We start from the raw sequence: 20368 nt of genomic DNA, 5'->3' as shown, positions 1-20368 counted from the left end.
GGTCGGACGGACGGACAGACAGACGGACGGACACGACAAAAAATATTTTTTCGTGTGATTTAATTAAAAATTAACAATTTTACAATTTTGCGATTCTTTTCTCTTTACTTGTATTATGAAACCTTGCATCTAGCCAAATTCATCATTCTAGGTCAACGGAAAGTAGCCTACTATCTGTTTTGATGAGTGAGCTTGCAAGTTACAAAATATGTAACATAAATGACCGTATCTTTTCTGCGTTGACTTACCTCAGCGTTCTTAAAACCGCCAAGAGAGCGTGGACGGAAATGTGACATAAAATTCAACGCTATATGTTATAAGTTCCCGAGAAAATGGGTTCTTAATAGTCGGACTGACAACAGAAAGTACTTCTATAATGGTTCCGTTTTTACCAAATGAGATGTGGAACTCTAAAAAGTAGCAACTTTAAAATATTGAACCCTCTTGGGCAAATTTCTGGGGGCGCCAACGCTTGCTGCAATATAAATTACCATTGCTTTTAGAAAATTTCTCTTCAGCTACAAGATGTGGAATGTTTCTTCAGCGTGGCTACCTAAAAATTCTACCTGTCGTTTGCCCAAATGGTATTCTCCCTAATCTATGAGCAGGCTGCATTGATCATTTTCGATGCTAACCTTAAATATGTCAAAATGTCGTCTGAAGAGCCTCAAGTAATTTTAAGAAAACAAATGTAAAGTTAAATTAAGCAGCTAGTGGGATTTTCCGTCTTATTTAAATGACTGCAAATTAAACGGAGGTTTTTTGTGTGGGTAAAATACTTTAATAAGTTAAGTGTGTGTTCGTCATTATGCCGAGATTTCGCATGCTGTCCCTACATCTCTTATTATTTCGTCAGTGCTTTAACTACTTTATCAGCCTTGCCTCGTTCATCTGTTGCACGTGTTGTCCATCCTATCGACTCCTGTTCTTTACGAAACACTGCCGAACAGGTGTATTTTGCTGACTGTATGGCGATTTAAAAACTCTTATGAATACTCACATATCTTCCTTTTACATTAAGAATCTTCTCACTTTACAAACATGTAAGAAAATGTGGAGGGTATGAATGTGGAATGTATGGCGAAGAGGTTGTCCCCGTCGTCATGGACAGCCACGGATGCCTAGCTGAGAGAAGTAGGCCGGTATTTGCGTTGCGGCTCTAAGGGCGAGTGAGAGCGAATTTCACCCCCAAGTAAAAGTGGTGGCTTTGCCACTCGCCAACGCAGGGTGGACAGGCCAAACAGTGAGTTGCACACGACGGCAGCTGACATGGGATCACTCGTCCGGTAAGCACATCGGCGATCCTGCTAACTAGAATGTTCATTATTGTGTTAATTTAAGAGTTGCGGGGCGTGGAATTTGCTCTGCCACCGCCTGACTTTAGGGTACTACCAATTCGGAATCCGTCACTGTATGGCTCCGACAAGATTCTGAAGAAATCGTACCACCTCCAAAATGAGAATTCGCTAGTTTACATTTTCGGAGATGGTAGGTTTAAATATGTGTATACATTTTTGTCAACGGGTATATTACGTAACTTTATTGGCATTTACAACATGTTTACAGAATGTATAAAAAAAAATTTGTAATTTTTAGAAGCCAAATGCGAGCAATGAATGATGAAAAAAATGGGAATTTCGAACTTGACTGACCCAAAATATCGAGGCCATTAGGGAAAAATGACAATCTCTAAGGACCCATTGTTTTGGTAGTGAACAGAAAGTTGTGATAAGCAATGTTAAACGTAGAAATCAATACCGAAAATGGAAGGCGTTTTCTTGTTAACACTCTTAGATTTTCCCTGTAAACACTGTTCCACAGTATTTTGAAAATCCATGGTGAACTACTATTGCCGGTATAAACAACTTTTTGGATGTTTAAAATAAAATTCGGTGCGTTTTCAGGCATTCTGAATGGCATAAAACATTTACAGCTTTAGACTATGTTTATTCAAAGCATATTCATCATCTTGCGCGCTGCTACCGTTGACAATGGCAAACTTATAACGTACAAGAAATTCCATAATACAGTGAGAAACGTAAATAAAAATTAAAAATAATGTGAAATAAAATATTTCAACTGTTAACAACGGGAAAAACGTGACAAATTACGTTTAGTAGGATGATAGTGTCCTTATAGGAGGCAGAATAATATGAAAATTACATACATCAATATATACAATCTGCGGAATACTTTATGTGTTGTCAGAGCGAAAGTTTGTTATAAAGTTAATTCTATAATTAGTGGTGTAGTTACCAGAACGAATAAATATAACGCCGTACCGACAATGGCAGATCACATCGTATAACGCCTATAGCCCTGAAGTTAATCGTAACTTTGCATTATCAAAATTTCTGAATTCTCTCTTTACCTGTCAATAGATCTTAAAATAATGATGAAATGTCTGTAACTACAATAACAACAAGAGTAGTAATAAACGTCTGCAATGTAACGCTCTGACAGAGCATTCGCATAAGAGTTTCAACATGTAACGTGTTTATCAAAAGCAAATGTAACATCAGAATTAAAATGAAATCTGCAGCCGGCCAGGGTGACCGAGCGGTTCTAGGCTCTACAGTCTGGAACGGCGTGACCGCTACGGTCGCAGATTTGAATCCTGCCTCGGGCATGGATGTGTGTGATGTCCTTAGGTTAGTTAGGTTTAAGTAGTTCTAAGTTCTAGGGGACTGATGACCTTAGAAGTTAAGTCCCATAGTGCTCAGAACCATTTCGAACCATTTTTTTGAAATCTGCAACGACTCCCTCCTCCTCTCACACGCGACTTTATGCTGCCGATAGCTCCATGACAAAAAAATTTAAAAAGTAACACGGTATTAACAGATTTGTAAACATCCTTTCCGTTACAGTTGAAGAAATTGAAGAAGAGTGGACGTGGATGTCACATGTACGACAAAGAGCGGCATAGTACTCTGTTTACTTGGCTGCTATAGAACATTTATAGGAGGGCACATAATATTAATTTAATGTCTATGCAGTTATGTTGAGTCTAGGACCATCGTCAGAAAATATTTGCGACGAGATATATTTTTGCAAAGATTCTCAAATTGTTAATAAACGCCTTAACATATGAATACTGTACTGCATCACTGACTTCAAGATGGCACACAGATCATTACCGACTGGAATGTATAGCTTAGTTTCCATCTGTAGTCGATATCCACACGGATATTTATTTCTATCACTGATCCTCGCCTACGTATAGGTACCACAACAGCATCTTTAAAGCCAATGCAAGATTCGAATCTGTAAGCTACGCTCGAGCAAGCAGCGACACTATTTAGCATACACACGCCAGCTACATTGAGGTTACATAAACTACACTTGGCGGATCTTCTCTTGCTGTATGATAAATTAGCCATTTTTAATATTGTCATATTATTTTCGTCGTTGAATAGTTGGGCTATTCTCTAGAATGTACTCGTATTAAACAGAAAACTAGCTTAAGACCATATCCTTAGAACCATTAACAGGTCTGAACGCAATGTACAGAGCAAACTGACATGAAAATCATCATCACGCAATTCCAAGTATACTCAGATCATATGTTACGTATCAACACTGGTCCTGAATTTATGGTGATGGATGTGGAATTCGACTCACAGCTGCTTGTTATGTAACGTTGTAACAGTACCATAAACAATTGGTTATTGTAATTCCCCCTGTTTAGTAGTAAATCACTTCAGTGTCATAATCTGACTTCGTGATGACATGCCTACGAAATGTGCAATACATGCACACACAAAATCAATTTCTACCATTGTTTAAGGTTTCATTAGGAACCCAAAACTTTCGTTAGACTAAGAAAAAGGCACACCGACAGATTTCAAGCAAAGCATCGTAAAAATGTTGCTGGTCAACCATAAAATCTTTCATTCTTTTAACAGTAGTTAAAATACATTATCATATTTCGATAATTCTACATGTTATTACCAAATGTGTACGTTAGTGACTGAGTGTGGCAATCACTAAAATCAAGGAGCTGCTAATACTCCTATGCACGCTTCACTTTCTCTTGAACTCTGTCCCTCTGGGACGAATCAGAATTCCATAACAGATCGCGGATGATGTTTTAAATTCTCCTAATGGGCCTCACCGTTTATTTTAATGCAAAGAGTTACATGAAATAATATACTGCCGGACTTCATATCAAATATTGTTAAACTGTGCGTAGGTCTGTTACAGCGAGCGAAAGTACATTAAGAAAACAGTTTCGAATATAATAAAATCTATAATATCTCTGTCGAAGATTTCCAGTAAGAGGAAAGTAGGGGATGAGTGCTGGGCCTTTAATGAACGACAGAGAGAGTAGAACCTTTTTTGTACAACTTGAGAATAACCCGAACTGACTAATCTGTCAAAGTAGTGTGCCTATTTATGAAAAATCATTTGAAGAGACATTACGAATGTCGACTTATGTGGAAGATAGAAGCACGCCACTGACCAACTCTCAAATTATCTGTCGTTATAAAACTGTAACCTGGCAGTGTAAGAAATTTCACTTTTTTTATTAAAAAAAAGCGTAGGCACAGAAGGAGGCTATGTTTCAGTGCAAAGATTTTAAAAAAATTTATTTTTCGTATTTTATTATAAGAGTGAGATAAGATTTGTTATAAAGCAAGTTTACCGATTTTTGACATTACTGTGACGGACACACAAATCAATCGTTACTGAACTACGTACGATTACTTCCGGCGAAAAGGTACGAAAGTAAATTTGCCTATGAAAGCCTCTTTTGAATTTAACTATACCTCATTAAGAGCTGTAGATGTGGATATAAAAGACAGTAAAGAAGAGTGGAAGGTCAGGACCTGAAGGTAGATGCATCAACATGAGAAATTTTGATGGTTTGCCATACATGTGTGGGGGTACGGTTGGTGAAATAGAAGGCGCCTCTCGTACCGGAAAGTTTTGGGCGATTTTCCCTAAACTGATTGGTGCAATCTTTTCAGCCGTTGGCAACGGTGTGCAGAATCACCGTTAATTGGAGGAATCTGCTTCAAATCCACCTTCCCGCCACCATACACAGCAGCAGCACATTTCTTGCACGAATTCTTGCTTTGCCTCAGTTGACAGAGCACCTTACTTCTAAACCATCGTTTTCATGCATCAGTGTTGTGCTTGATTAACTTCTTACGACCATAAGGGGCATTAAAAAAATTATGAAAATTCGTTGAGCTTCAAACATTTTTCGCAAATGGAATACCAATCCACCATCAAAGCATGTGAAACCGATTATCTACTATACAACAATATTTTTTATGGTTAAAAGCTGTTTCGCGATCGATGTTTCATTCCGTGCAGAGATCGTGGCCCCTTATGTGTTGGTACTGCTCACCTTTTTTTTTAGTACTTTCAGATGATTAACGCACAACTTAGACGACAAAATCTACAAACATCAGAAGCTTAAAGTTTCAGTTCGTTAGATACGAAACTGATTAATGTTCAGAAACCCTAAATATCCACTTAACCATTCATCCCTTTCCGTGGGCAAATTTCAAAATGTATATTTCTTCGTGTTTTCTCTCAGATTCAAGACAGTTTTATCTAGGTTGCGCGCAGTTTACGTAATGACGGATTCAGATAATATTTCCAGAATTGTGTTCTCGCAAAGCCACCTAGTGAAGGAAATAAATCAACTTTCTCTCAAATCATATATGTCGCCTTTTTTTTAATTTCAGTAATGATTTTTACGTGATTCTTTTTTCAGCACCGAACCCTGTCTTAAGCTAAACAAATGCTGTTATGCTTGCACAATTTTCTCTCTTGTTATTTACTATGATGGATGCCATCTCAACTGATGAAATGTGATCCCATGATGACCCCGAAAAAGAAGATGATGAAGACCAAAACACTAACTTCAGTCTTCCGGAATTGACTCGGTGAAGATTTCACATTTGATCGCCGCAGGGATCCGAAAATAAATCAGAAACAAATAATCGAAAAATTAAAAAAAAACAGCTCAAATCACTTTATGGGCCACAGAACCTGAAGGTGTGCTCATTTGTTTTTGTATCGCACGTAAGGAGGAACCATGTTCTCTTTTACTATTAGTTTACGGTAGATCACTGAATAAACGCAACATGCCAGGTGATCGCTAACGGGAGCGAGTTGTTACAGTCCATAAAATAGGTAGTAAAACCGACGGCAGAATTATAGGCGTATCTCACTAACGTCAATTTTTTGCAGAATTACGGAGTATAACTTGTGCTGATGTGTGATGACTTTTCCTAAAGACAGAAGTACTCTTAAGTAGGAATCAACGTGGTTCCTGGAAGTATTGCTCGTGTGAAACCAAGTGCGCTCCATTCATTCATGGAATGTAGAAGGCAGCAGATGACATACCTCTCGTTAATGACTTCTTTCTTAACTTCCAGAAAACCTTCAGTACAATTCTTCAGTATCGCTTAGGCCCGAATATCCGAACAGATAAACGATTGAGAACTTCCAAGAGAACATATCTCAATACGTCGTTCTTCATAGAAATTCGTAGTTTTTAGGGGAGGGAGCGTCTGCCGCATTGCATATTCCCGCAAAAATAATTAGTACATCCTTGTCGAGGTTTCCAGTTCACTTAAAATTTATTTTCGCAACAATGGGTATGGAGTACATGAAATTATTACATTTACAGATCAATAGCAATCTGTTCTGAGGTAACAGGTATCGATAAATGCTGAAACCCGTATTAGTGCGTGGTTTAGCCTCACAGGCGGTTAAGCAGGTACTGACTGGCACCCAGTCGACCGTACAGATGAAGCATACTGTCGTGGGATACGATTCCAAGCCTGCTCGACCTCTTCGCGTAGTTCTGTAAGAATTGTTGGTTAACGAGTCATGGGAGTCATTCCTCGTCCCATCACAACCCACATGTGCTCGCTTGGTGGCAAGTCTGGACATCGTGCTGGCCAGTGAAGTTACTGCAGGTCTTGAACACGATGAGTTTCATGGGCAGTGTCTGGGCGAGCATGATGCTGGTGGAACAACACATCACTTTACGGTTGCAAGAATTGCAAAATAGTGACCATAAGGCCTGGTGTTGGGGCCAGTGTGTGCACTCTGCCAGACAGTGCTCACGAGGTCCACGTCGTACGCGCAAACGACCGTCACTTGTGTGCAAGTAACATGTGTTTTCATCGCTGAAGACCGGCACGCCATACCATCTTGCATGTTATCCTCTCACAGCACCAGTCCAGCTAATCGGGTAGATGCTGTGGAGTGAGCGGTAGATGGGCCAGGTCTGTCTGCCCGTAGCCCCATTGCTAACAACCGGTTCGCGACAGTTCGTGTTGACGGTCTGGTGTCACTAGCCCTCTTATCTGTGCTACGTGGCTGTACGATCTGCCACTGCTGCTCTTATAATACAACGATCATAGCGAGAGTCTGTACTGCATGGACGTCCAGAACCTCATTTATGAGTGTGATAATGTTGAGGTGACCACTGACACCAGCATCGTTGCATTACTGACGTAGCACGTCCGATCTGGGCGGCTGTTCTCCGAAAGGGCAATCCCGTCACTCGGAAGGATATAATTTGATCCCTTTCACTCAGTTGGCCTTAGGAAGCACGAGTGCGTCTCCGTGGAATGGCTGCCTCCTTGCTTCACACGTTTGCACCACTCTGAGCCTTCTGGCTGTGAGCGTTTCCTATTAAAGGATGCCGCTCTGGTACCTATGAGACGACGCTATCTGTTGGCGGACGATGGTGAAACCAATATCAGTCGATCTACTATCCTCGGGTGGCATACGCAGTCATCCGATCGAAATCAACGCCTTCTTTCAAGGTGCACTTTTTATTTCATTCACGGCAGTGTGTAACCTGAGTCGCCATTGTGATGTTAAGTGAGCGAGTGCGCCAGAACATATGTTTTATATTTGTGGTATTTTACATCTTATATGCTTATGAACCTTGCTATCTTTTATTGTAAAAGAGCGCACCATCACTATGTGACTTGCAAGTTTGTATAGGTCATGACATTCTGTTTATGTATTACAAGATCCATTGACGTCAGCACTGACCTGTCTGAGCCGGTAATCAATAAAAAATTTCACAAGTGATCTAGTGTACATGGTATTTCAGAATTATACAATTCAGATCGCCCACAGCTATTGAAACAATATGAAATGTTGACGGACCGAAACTTTCTCACCACTGCCCACCGCTACACACAATGCAAGCATGTGGCGCGGTAAGAAAGGTGTATATGCGGAGAAGGAAACAATGGGGACACATTCTAGCAAGAATACGGGACGCAGCTGGGGAAATCCACCGACATATACGATTCTGACAATAGGTGATTGTTACGGCGCAGCACCTGTGGATAAGCATCTCGGAAACGGCAAAGATGGTAATGATTCTCGTGAAGCTTAATCGCCGCCAGGCGACCTTCAATCATTGTTCCCATATTTTTGGAATATTTAAATCCTGAAAAAATTAGTTTTAACTTGTGTAACGGGGAAGGAGATAAGGATTAATTTAGTATATCCTTTAAAGAGTTCTACTGCGTCGCCGGGACTAATTTTTTTTTTCCTGAGGCAAAAAGTGGTAACACAGTCGACCGCCCTAGGCTGTTCATCTACACAAAAAGCAAACGGTGATCGGGAGAAGCCAATAAGTAGTCATAGTCGAATAAAAACATATCTGGCTTACATGTTAGATTAAAATGTCGAGCGAAGTAAATGCGAGGTGCGATTAAGAGCTGATATAATTTTATCATGTGACAGTCTTCGGAGACACACTGAATCCTCTTTATGATATGTTAGGTCACGCATCGGAGATATGAAAGTGCAGGCGCAATCATAAAAAAATTTTTTTTTAACAGTGGGTCAACAAACTTCCAGACAGGGACGGATGTACTGTTGCCGCTTAGAGTGTGTTGATTACGACAAGGACAGAAGACACGGGACCAATACAGTGGCACAGTGTAGCGCAGAATACTGCAGTGGCACAAAGAATGGGACACGTGGACATACCGGATGCCTGGCGAACGGTACTTAATTGTGAATGCCTGGCTATAATGTGGCGAAGAATGAGTCGCGATGAGGTAATAATCTGGAGCTGCTGTTAATCGTGTTGGCTCGAAGAGTTACTTTTGGTCAAACTCAATAAGAATGTAAGCGTCTGTAAATTTTTAACCGATATCGTGCTCCCAACAGTTCGAGTGTGAACTTTTCTTTATCAGCTTGATAATGCTCCCTTCTGCGTAGCATGGACCATTTTACTATGCTACGAGTAAAATCAGTTACACACCATACTACTTGCACAAGGAAACAGTAAATGCGATTGCGATTGCGCTTGTGCATTTGTACTCCGCAAGCTACCGTACTGCGTGTCCCGGAGGGTACATACTGCATACGAATGTGTTCCTCCTTACGGTTCCATTCGTTGATAGTATGCGATATGAGATATTGTCGGTTCCGTTCTGCAGGGATCAAAATTTCTCTCGTTTTCGCGTCTTGATAATTATGCGAGACACAAAGTAACGTTTCATGGCTCATGTTGGAACTTGGACCATTAGAATTTTGTGAGTCAAGCTCTCCGTGACACAGTGTCTTTCTTGCAACATGTCCCACTAGTAGTTCTTGGAGCATTTCTATGACATTTTATTTATCTTGTTAAATTGCTGATCTTGTTACATAAATTTGTTCCTTTCACCCTGACTAAACAACCACTTGAATCGTGCAGGTATCAGGGTGGCCGCTTGTCTGGAAAACATGGAAATTCTGGAAATCGCAGGGGAATTGAATGTACTGGTGCAGTCATGGAATTCTTATAAAGATTAGGTACGTCTGAGAGACCCTAGAGCGAGTTGAATATTCGCTGGTGCAACGATATGTTGCGAAGTCGCATAAGAAAAGCATTACGTTATTGCAGGAATCTTCTATTATCTTCCGTGGATTCTCGGACCCCGGGTTGGTTTCCCATGGCATGACTGAGTGCGACGGAGTGTCATGTGGGCATGAGAATTTGTAACACCTTTGAATTCGTAATTCCCAGAGTAGCAAAGATGTATTATTAAATTTAAAAGCAAAAGAAATACGTGTGTTTTGTAGATCAGCACTGTTCAGCTTTTGGTTCTTCGAGCACAGAGTTGAATTTTCCCAGCTTTATCTCAGCTTCGTGCTTCAACTTAATGGCCATAGTGTGAAGAGTGTACGGTATTGAAACAAGACACGTCGATGCTGTCTGTCAAAACAAATTAATATTGCATTTCCGTGATGATACTTAGAAGTGTGTTTCTGCGAAAATTTCTCGTCGATTTGAGTCCAGTACATAATGATACTGTACAGGACAGAATTGTGACTGATGACGGTAACTCAGTATAGGGCGGCAAGAGCTCATAACTTAAAAAAAAAGATATGGCTAAATACTTGCTGAACTGGGAATCATCACTAATGATTGACGCGCCAACGCGAAAAATCTCGTCGCGGTCGTAAAAACCAGTAAAATCAAACCTGCTCTCAGGTACAACCGAAACTGGTTCAGGGAAATTTGAATTTCAGCCTGGGAAAAGCCTGGAATTGCCAGGCTTGTGTTTCACTGATTCGAAGTATCCACCTCGACTCGTCTTTGAATCTTTCCTCTCCCATCATTCTAACGTTGTATGGGTCTCAGCAGACTAATAACACTCAAGGATTCTTCTAGTAAGTCCGAGTGTGACCTGTTCTTCCACCATGGCTAGATTTTTGGTGATTGCCCCTCCCTTACATCATACCAGTTAGGAACAACTCAGATAATGCTTAGGTGCGACTGATTCACGTGATTGATGGCCAGTAGTGGAGCCAAACGATGGAAGTTCCGCGTATTAAGGCGCTTTACATTATTTTTATTTAAGATCAGATTCTAGACTTCGCACCAGGCACTGATCATATGCAAATCTTTGCATATCCAGTAACAAGTCCCCATGTTCACAGCTGAGTCGTCTGCGCATAGCTCCATAGGGCTGACGTTATCTGTCAGATCATTTACACACTGATGAACCAAGATATTACGACGACATGCTTAATATTGTGTTGGCTCACCATTGGAACGCAGTATAGCATCTGTTCTGGATGCAATGGATCAGACTAGTCCTTGGTAGATTTCCGAAGCTATATAGCACCAGATCCCTACGCACTGGTCACAAAATACCCATGTATTGTCCGGTGGTTTGTGGACGCGTACATGACGTCCTGGATGTATTCTTCCATGTTCAAATCAGACGAATTTGTGCGTTCATTACCATTCTCCTCAAATCACTGTTCCACAATTTCATTCAGTCTTGTGACGCGGACACTTACGCTGCTGGAAGATATCACCGTCGGGAAAGACATTAAGCATGAAGAGATTCAGGTGGTCCATAATAGTTTTCACGTAGTCCACTGCTGTCATTTTGCCTTTGATTACTACTACAGGTGTCAAGGAAGTCCAGGTAGATGAACTCCGGTACACAAAACTACCAGTACCGGCTTGGGTTCGTGACGCAGTGCGTGTGTCGAGCAGACGTTTGAGTGAATGACAGCGTATCTGGAATCAGTCATCGAGTTGATCTGTTAGTCTAATTCCATTTCCATTAATCCACGGTTCACTCTTGATATTCCCGTGCCCACTACGATCGTAATGGACAATGTCGGTGGGTAATCATGGGAGCACACAGATATGTCACAAATAGTCGACTGTCCTTTACAGAGGTGGCAAGCCTCCGACTTCCACGTTTTGTGATTAAGACGTAGTTTCAAACACCTTGTTTCCGGACTTGTGGTACCGACGTCCTTCCACCACGTGCCATAGACGCTTACAACAGTAACACGTGAACAGGATAGGTTAAGAAAAGCATTACGCTATTGCAGGAATCTTCTATATCTTCCTTGGATTCTCGGACCCCAGGTTGGTTTCCCATGGCATGAATGAGTGCGACGGAGTGCCATGTGGGCATGAGAATTTGTAACACCTTTGAATTCGTAATTCTCAGAGTAGCAAAGATGTATTATTAAATTTAAAAGCAAAAGAAATACGTGTGTTTTGTAGACCAGCACTGATTTGAATATTCCTTCTAGATAAACGCCACAAATATGGGAACAATGCTTGAAGCTCGCCTAGCGACGATTAAAGTTTCACGAGAATCATTACGATATAACATATGCCATGAAGTAAAGAATATGAAAATCTAGCTTCTATAACAACAGAACCACTGTAATATCTGAAAGTTCCGTTACAAACGAAGGAAAATTTGTATGTGTCACTTCTGGCGCTTTTAAGGGAAGGATGTGATATTTTTATATTATTCATAATTCAGTACGTAACCTCCAGTGTGTACTTTAAACTACAGAGAAATACCTTATATTTATTCATGCAATATGATTAATTTCATCTCTCTTACTAGCGTACGAGTTAAAACGCGCTTTTGGTTCGGCGTAAGATTTCCTATAACCTCACTGTAACAGAATTGTTCTCTCTAACAGGGTTTCTCTCGTGTTTGCGAAAGTGGCACGTTGTTATTGCGATAGTGTAAAAGGTGATTTCGCTCCGCGTAAACATAATAGAAAGCTTGGATTCCGCTGCTCGAAGGTGTCATTCTCGAGAACATTAGCAACATCGTGTCGTTCGAACGGAGGAAGGAAGAAGCAGGTACATTTCGTTTTAATGAATTCAAGTGGCCATACTACTTTAGTGAGGTTGGCTGGAAACTATAGGTACCTGTAAAAGAATGGCACACTTGCCGGTGCATATTTGCTGCAAACGGACGCACTCATGAAACGTTAGTCGTCCACGTACTTGGACATTTCATTTAAAAACGCAGATTTTATTTCAATGCTGCATACGAGCAGTCAGGACTGTTTACTACTGTATTGTATCGTTCATCACCCGTCAATGAGTTTAAGTAAAAGAGTAATTTATAATGGAAACAATTTTGTTAAAAGAAGAAGTCATTTTCCACTTTTGTTGCAATAATTTTATTTTTTCACATTTTCAACTGGGCTTGTCGGAAGCATTAAGCAGAACCACTAAACATGCCATGAATACTAGCTTGAATCAAGCCAACTCTAAAAATGGCTAGACTCGTCAAGTCTCATGAACAATGGGAAAATTTTTGCCAACACACGGTATAGTTTTATGCCTCCTAGATGATAATCATGAGCTTCCATATATATCAGATACGGCCTTTCATGCAATTCTCCCGAATTTAGGTTACATAAATAATCTCGTTAGGGTTCCGAGCCTCAATCGGTAAGGACGGATCCTTTGATCACTTAGTTGTCCGTCTGTCAGACTGTTTAAAACCCTGTTTCTGACCACGGGGTGATGTATCAAGCTGAAATTTATGTCAGATACTCAGGTCCATTGGCAGTGTAGAAAAGGGAAGCTCCTAAGTCAACGCATTCAATAGATACGGCTGCTTCTGTCACATTTCTAATATTCGCGAACCCACCTGTCAATCTATTGAGTACTTCCCATTGGCCTAGAATCTTTAAATTTGGCAAGAAACAATGTGTCACTTGACTATACACCCAAAGGGAAAAAATTCGAAAACTGAAGTTCAAATTATATCACACGGCAAAATATTTATCATTTCTTATCTGGCGGACTGTTCGTCCGTCTGTTAAGACTTTTTCCCAGGGACGGGTAGAAATGTAAAGTTGAAATTTATGACACATACTAAGATCTATAGGCTCTTGGCGGTGTAATAAATGTAAATTTCCAAGTCACTGCAACCAAGAGTTACGCACATTTAGGTCACTTATTTTGATACTCGCAAACTCACCCATCAAAACCAAAGGGCGATACTCGCAAACTCACCCATCGAAACCAAAGGGCGATACTCGCAAACTCACCCATCGAAACCAAAGGGCGATACTCGCAAACTCACCCATCGAAACCAAAGGGCGATACTCGCAAACTCACCCATCGAAACCAAAGGGTACTTCTCGGTCTAGAATAATGACATTTGGCAAGAAGCGAGGTTTCACTGCACAACCAAAGGTAAAAATCCGATAACAGTAAAACTGTAATTATGTCACATGAAAAACATTTCTTTCGTCATTTGTTATCCGACGTTAATCGGTAGTTATGCGAACAGGCTCACTGGGTCACAGTGGTGAAAGTCAAACACCGCCCAAGGAATAACTATTCTGCAAATGTTCGTTTCACATTCAATTTGAAATACCGTATCTATGTGCTGTAACCGCTCCTAGATACCTGATGATGGATAAATTTCGTCACATGTCACATAAGAAATAAAGTCACTCCTTGACTAATGTTTGACATTTACCATTGCGACCTAGTCAGCCTGAAGGCAGAGCTGCTGATTATTGTAATAATAATGGTCGCCTGTCTCCTGCATGCATGATATTATATCCCATTTATATTATTGAAATTAAAACAGCCACGAAAATCTTGGAATCCCTGGGACTGATACCTTTCCAATATCAATGTAGACAATAGGCAAAAAATGGCCGCGATTATTTCCAGAACGGATGAACTACCTATATACAAAGTAGCTCGTACAGAGCCCTCAGCGCGCGAGTCCTACTCGCACACGGCCAATTTTTATGTATGGGTCCATAACCGCTGTAAATTTGTTAAAGGAAGTCATCTTCCTGTGTAGGCTTTTACTTCGAAATAGAAATTTTATTTCATTATTTACAATTATCTAACCTCAGCGTCGAAGGCCCTGCAAGCTTCATCACAATAAAAATTGTTATGCTTACAGCATCTTATATTCCACAACAATGCTGGTAACTTCGTTGAAATGTATCGAAGTTTGTTTTATGGCACGTCTAGTCTGTTTTCGTTTCACTGTTAAACTATAGTATTTTTGTGTGTTACGTGTGCTTGCACAGACACTTGCTGTAATGATAACCAATTTTATTATGATGTAGCTTGATATGTTAAGCTGATTTCTAAATAATGAAATAAAAACTTTATTTCGAAATGAAGGAACAGTCTAAGCATGAAAATGACTCATTTAAGAGAATTCTTTAATACGTTGTGTTTTTGTTCGAGTTTCATATGTTAGTAACGGAGAGCAGCATCGAGCACATTACTTTTAACAAATTTTATAGCCGTCAAAAATTCGCTAGTGATCTTCAATGCTAAACCGGTTTCATTCTCAACAGTTCTTTGATACTTCTGGCCCGAGGCTGCGAAAGAATATGCGAGAGTATTTTTTGAATGCCGGCTTTAATATTCAAGAGTTATGTACTGTTTTATGTAACTGTAAAGTTTGTGTCATTTTTTACGCTTTCCATCCTTCCTTAGTTGCTTCTATATTTTTGGAAATGTGGTTCGTCTTCTATGAAACTAAATAAAAGCCTCTTCGTATTGAGCTATACGCGTTTCGCACTGACAGTGCTTCATATGTAAAAAGAAACACGTGTGGCACAGATAAGCAACCTTTCATATAGTTGCATAGGCGGGCCATATCTGCAAGGATAAAATTTGCGTTCAGATGCATTTGTAAAGTGTATAAAATATATGGCAGACGTAATAGAATAATACTTTTTTTAAAAAAAATCTAATCCAATTATACAAAATGGCGTTCCGATGGAAAGTAGCGAGTGGGGTGACGCGGTGGTTAAGGCACTGGACATTCATGAGGAGCATTCACGAGCAGCATTCTCATAATCAACGTTCGGCCGTCCAATTTAGTGTGGTCCGTGACTCCACTGATCGATTAAGCTGTTGCCATAGTAGCTTACTTCAAACTGACACGGTCGATTTACTCACCCGTCCTTGTTCAAATCCGAGCTACTGATCTCGCGGTCGATGACAGAAACTAATTGATTTGAAATGTCGAGGCGCATTTTCACCTGTATTTCGCAGGTATTTGCAACGTGTGGTGTTAGCGAAGAACAAATTCTGTTCATCAAGTCTTCTAATACAGCGCCCAACGTCGACCTAATACGCCCCTCGTACGTTGGTCTGTTTTCCATAACAGGCAAAATGATTTCTAAATCGGAATTTTAGGTGCCCATTCGATAGAACGTTACCAGATTAGAGGCTCGTCCTATATTCATTTTACGAATATGTATTAACATGAACAATAAAACGCTAAGAATAATCAGTACTTCAACAAGGACTGAGCGACACATTTCTGCTTGGCGGTAGCAGTCAGCGCGGGCCAGGGCGGTGTTATCGCTTTAGAATCACTACTGGTTATTCCTCGTGGTTTTCAATAGGCTGTTAATACATATCGGCGAAACGAATATCGCGCGATACTAACCAGCTACCGCTGTGTCGAATGGGAACATAAAATGTCACTTTAAAAATAATTTCGTTTGTAACAGGAAACAATGCTTTTCATCGACGCTGAGCGTCGTACGAAAGACGCGATGAGCATAAGTTCTATGGGCTGACTACCGCTCCACTTTGTAAATATAAAATTGCAAGTATTGCCAAAACATCAGAGAAAACATGCCTGACTACTCTTGGGTAACACACCAAGTATACTCTGGCGGCTATACAAACATAGGTTAGTGTGCAAGCACTTCAGGTGACAGTATTTTTTGGTTAGTTTGATGTACTTGAGGACAATATTATAGAAATGGAAGAGGATGTAGATGAAGATGAAATGGGAGATACGATACTGTGTGAAGAGTTTGACAGAGCACTGAAAGACATGAGTCGACACAAGGCCCCAGGAGTAGACAACATTCCATTAGAACTACCGACAGCCTTGGGAGAGCCAGTCTTGACAAAACTCTACCATCTGGTGAGCAAGATGTATGAGACAGGTGAAATACCCTCAGACTTCAAGAAGAATATAATAATTCCAATCCCAAAGAAAGCAGGTGTTGACCGATGTGAAAATTACCGAACTATCAGTTTAATAAATCACAGCTGCAAAACACTAACGCGATTCTTTACAGGCTAATGGAAAAACTGGTAGAAGCCAACCTTGGGGAATATCAGTTTGGATTCCGCAGAAATGTTGGAACGCGTGAGGCAATACTGACCCTAATACTTATCTTAGACAATAGCTAAAGGAAAGGCAAACCTACATTTCTAGCATTTGTAGACCTAGAGAAAGCTTTTGACAATGTTGACTGGAATACTCTCTTTCAAATTCTGAAGTCGGGAGGGGTAAAATACAGGAAGCGAAAGGCTATTTACACTTTGTGCAGAAAGCAGACGGCAGCTATAGAGTCGAGGGGCATGAAAGAGCAGTGGTTGGGAAGGGAGTGAGACAGGATTGTAGCCTATCCCTGATGTTATTCAATCTGTATATTAAGCAAGCAGTGAAGGAAACAAAAGAAAAATTTGGAGTAGGTATTAAAATCCATGGAGAAGAAATAAAAATGTTGAGGTTAGCCGATGACATTGTAATTCTGTCAGAGACAGCAGAGGACTTTGAAGAGCAGTTGACCGGAATACATAGTGTCTTGAAAGAAGGATATGAAATGAACATCAACCAAAGCAAAACGATGATAATGGAATGTAGTCGAATTAATTCGGGTGATGCTGAGGGAATTAGATTAGGAAATGAGGCACTTAAAGTAGTAAAGTAATTTGGTGTTTGGGGAGCAAAATAACTGATGATGGTCGTAGTAGAGAGGATATAAAATGTAGACTGGCAATGGCAAGCAAAGCGTTTCTGAAGAAGAGAAATTTGTTAACATCGAGTATAGATTTAAGTTTCAAGAAGTCGTTTCTGAAAGTATTTGTATGGTGTGTAGCCATGTGTGGAAGTGAAACATGGACGATAAATAGTTTGGACAAGAAGAGAATAGAAGCTTTCGAAATGTGGTGCTAGAGAAGAATGCTGAAGAATAGATGGGTAGATCACATAACTAATGAGGAGGTATTGAACAGAACTGGGGAGAAGAGGAGTTTGTGGCACAACTTGACAAGAAGAAGAGACCGGTTGGTAGGACACTTTCTGAGGCATCAAGGGATCACAAATTTAGCATTGGAGGGCAGCATGGACGGTATAAATCGTAGAGGGAGACCAAGAGATGAATACACTAAGCAGGTTCAGAAGAATGTAGGTTGCAGTTAGTACTTAAGTACTGGGAGATGAAGCTTGCACAGGATAGAGTAGCATGGAGAGCTGCATCAAACCAGTCTCAGGACTGAAGACAACAACAACATTGTTTTTGAGTGTCGTCAAAAGCAAACTGTCAATTTTCAACCTTTAGGCCTAGAGGAACGGAGCTGAGTGGTTACTATCAAGACCTCTCGAATATGGTGGTACCTGAACAGAGTGCTCTAAATGTGAAAGAGCGCTGTCGAAATGCACTATTAATCCTGGTGTTCTCGGGATTAGATTACGTGTTCTATTTACAACATTTTGGCAGGTTTCTATCTGTTTTAGCGGTATGAAATCTGTAGTATTACGTCTTATGAGGGCATCCGAAGATTTGCACATTTATGTTACGACCGAATGCTTTTCCTCAACTGTCGAAACCACCACACTATATGGTGGAATTCTTGCTTCGTCAGCGACCCGACAACTTATATACTCTTGCATCGAAAATGAAAGGGGGACAAGGACGTGTTCCATGTTGCCCGAATGCTGGAATATCCGTATTCCTCAGTCATTTTCAGTATGTTCGTGTTCACGTGGTTTTTATTCTTTTTCTCAGCATTCAAGTTCACCTCTAAGACCATTACGCTGACACTACCAAAACGGTTATATACCACATACCAATAAATACACAACTGCTTTTATACATTCGTTTTGATCAAGTTCTGAATATAGTTTTCCCTTTAGTTTTCAGTATATCTAAATAGAGAACAAATTTTCTCTTAAAATAACTGTAGTATAACATCCCTCCTCATGTGAACCACGGACCTTGCCGTTCGTTGGGAGGCTTGCGTGCCTCAGCGATACAGATAAGCCGTATCATAGGTAGAACCACAACTGAGGGGTATCTGTTGAGAGGCCAGACAAACATGTGGTTCCCGAAGACGGGAAGCAGCCTTTTCAGTAGTTGCAGGGGCAGGAGTCTGGATAATCGACTGAGCTGGTCCTGTAACACCAACCAAAACGATCTTGCTGTGCTGGTACTGTGAACGGCTGAAAACAAGGGGGAAACTACAGCCGTAATTTTTCCAGAGGGCATGCAGCTTTACTATATGGTTAAATGATGGTGTCATCTAGAGTAAAATATTCCTGAGGTAAAATAGTCTCCAATTCGGATCTCTGGGCGGGGACTACTCAGAAGGACTTCGTCATCAGGAGAAATAAAAACTGGCGTCCTACAGATCGGAGCGTGGAATGTTAGATCCCTTAATCTGGCACGTAGGTTAGAAAATTAAAAAGGGAAATGGTTAGGTTAAAGTTAGATATAGTGGGAACTGGTGAAGTTTGGTGGCAGGAGGAACAAGACTTTTGGTCAGGTGAATACAGGGTAATAAATACAAAATCAAATAGGAGTAATGCAGGATGGGGTTTAATAATGAATAAAAAAAATAGGAGGGCGGGTCAGCTATTGCGAACAGCCTGGTGAATGCATTGTTCCAGACACGATAGAGACGAAGCCCACTCCTAACACAGTAGTACAAGTTTATATGACAACTAGCTCCGCAAATGCCGAAGAGATTGAAGAAATGTATGATGCGATAAAAGAAATTATTCAGATAGTGAACGAAGACGAAAATTTAATAGTCATGGGGGACTGGAATTCGGTAGTAGGAAAAGGAAGAGAAGAAAATGTAGTAGGTGAATATGGAATGGAGGTAAGGAATGAAAGAGAAAGCCGCTTGGTAGAATTTTGCACAGCGCATAACTTAATTATAGCTAACACTTGGTTTAAGAATCAAGAAAGAAGGTTGTATACATGGAAGAGGCCTGGAGACACTGGAAGGTTTCATATAGGTGACAGGAAAACAGATTTTAAATTGTAAGACATTTCCAGGTGCAGATGTGGATTGTGACCACAATCTATTGGTTACGAACAGTAGATTAAAACTGAAGAAACTTCAAAAAGGTGGGAATTTAAGGAGATGGGACCTGGATAAACTGAAGGAACCAGAGGTTTTAGAAAGTTCCAGAGAGAGTATTACGGAAAGATTGTTATGAACGGGGGAAAGAAATACAGTAAAAGAAAAATGAGTAGCTTTGAGAGATGAAGTAGTGACGGCAGCAGGTAAAAAGATGAGGGCTAGTAAAAATCTAAGTAACAGAAGAGATATTGAATTTAACTAATGAAAGGAGAAAATATAAAAATGCGGTAAAAGAAGCAGGCCAAAATGAATACAAAGTCTCAAAAATGAGATCGACAGGAAGTGCAAAATGGCTAAGCAGGAATGGCTAGTGAACAACTGCCAGGATGTAAAAGCATGTTCCACTAGTGGTACGATAGATATTAACCACAAGAAAGTTAGAGAGACCTTTGGATGAAACAGAATCACTCGTATCAATATCAAGAG

At 40.4% G+C, this 20368-nt stretch overlaps 1 protein-coding gene across 1 annotated transcript in view; it reads left to right on the top strand.

Annotated features, from left to right (window-relative positions):
* Window positions 1-1221: 1221 nt before the first annotated feature.
* The window catches only part of LOC126354563 (mucin-17-like), a 98371-nt gene continuing 79224 nt past the window's right edge, over window positions 1222-20368 (top strand). Inside the window, exon 1 of the mRNA XM_050004311.1 lies at window positions 1222-1286. Coding sequence (XP_049860268.1) covers window positions 1270-1286 — 17 coding nt within the window. The 5' untranslated portion in view covers window positions 1222-1269. The remainder of the gene's footprint in view (window positions 1287-20368) is intronic.

Source organism: Schistocerca gregaria, chromosome 1 (assembly GCF_023897955.1).
Source record: "Schistocerca gregaria isolate iqSchGreg1 chromosome 1, iqSchGreg1.2, whole genome shotgun sequence".
In the NCBI taxonomy this organism is placed as follows: domain Eukaryota; kingdom Metazoa; phylum Arthropoda; class Insecta; order Orthoptera; family Acrididae; genus Schistocerca; species Schistocerca gregaria.
The sequence above is the reverse complement of the archived record's forward strand: the minus strand, read 5'-3'. Positions and strand labels throughout refer to the sequence as shown.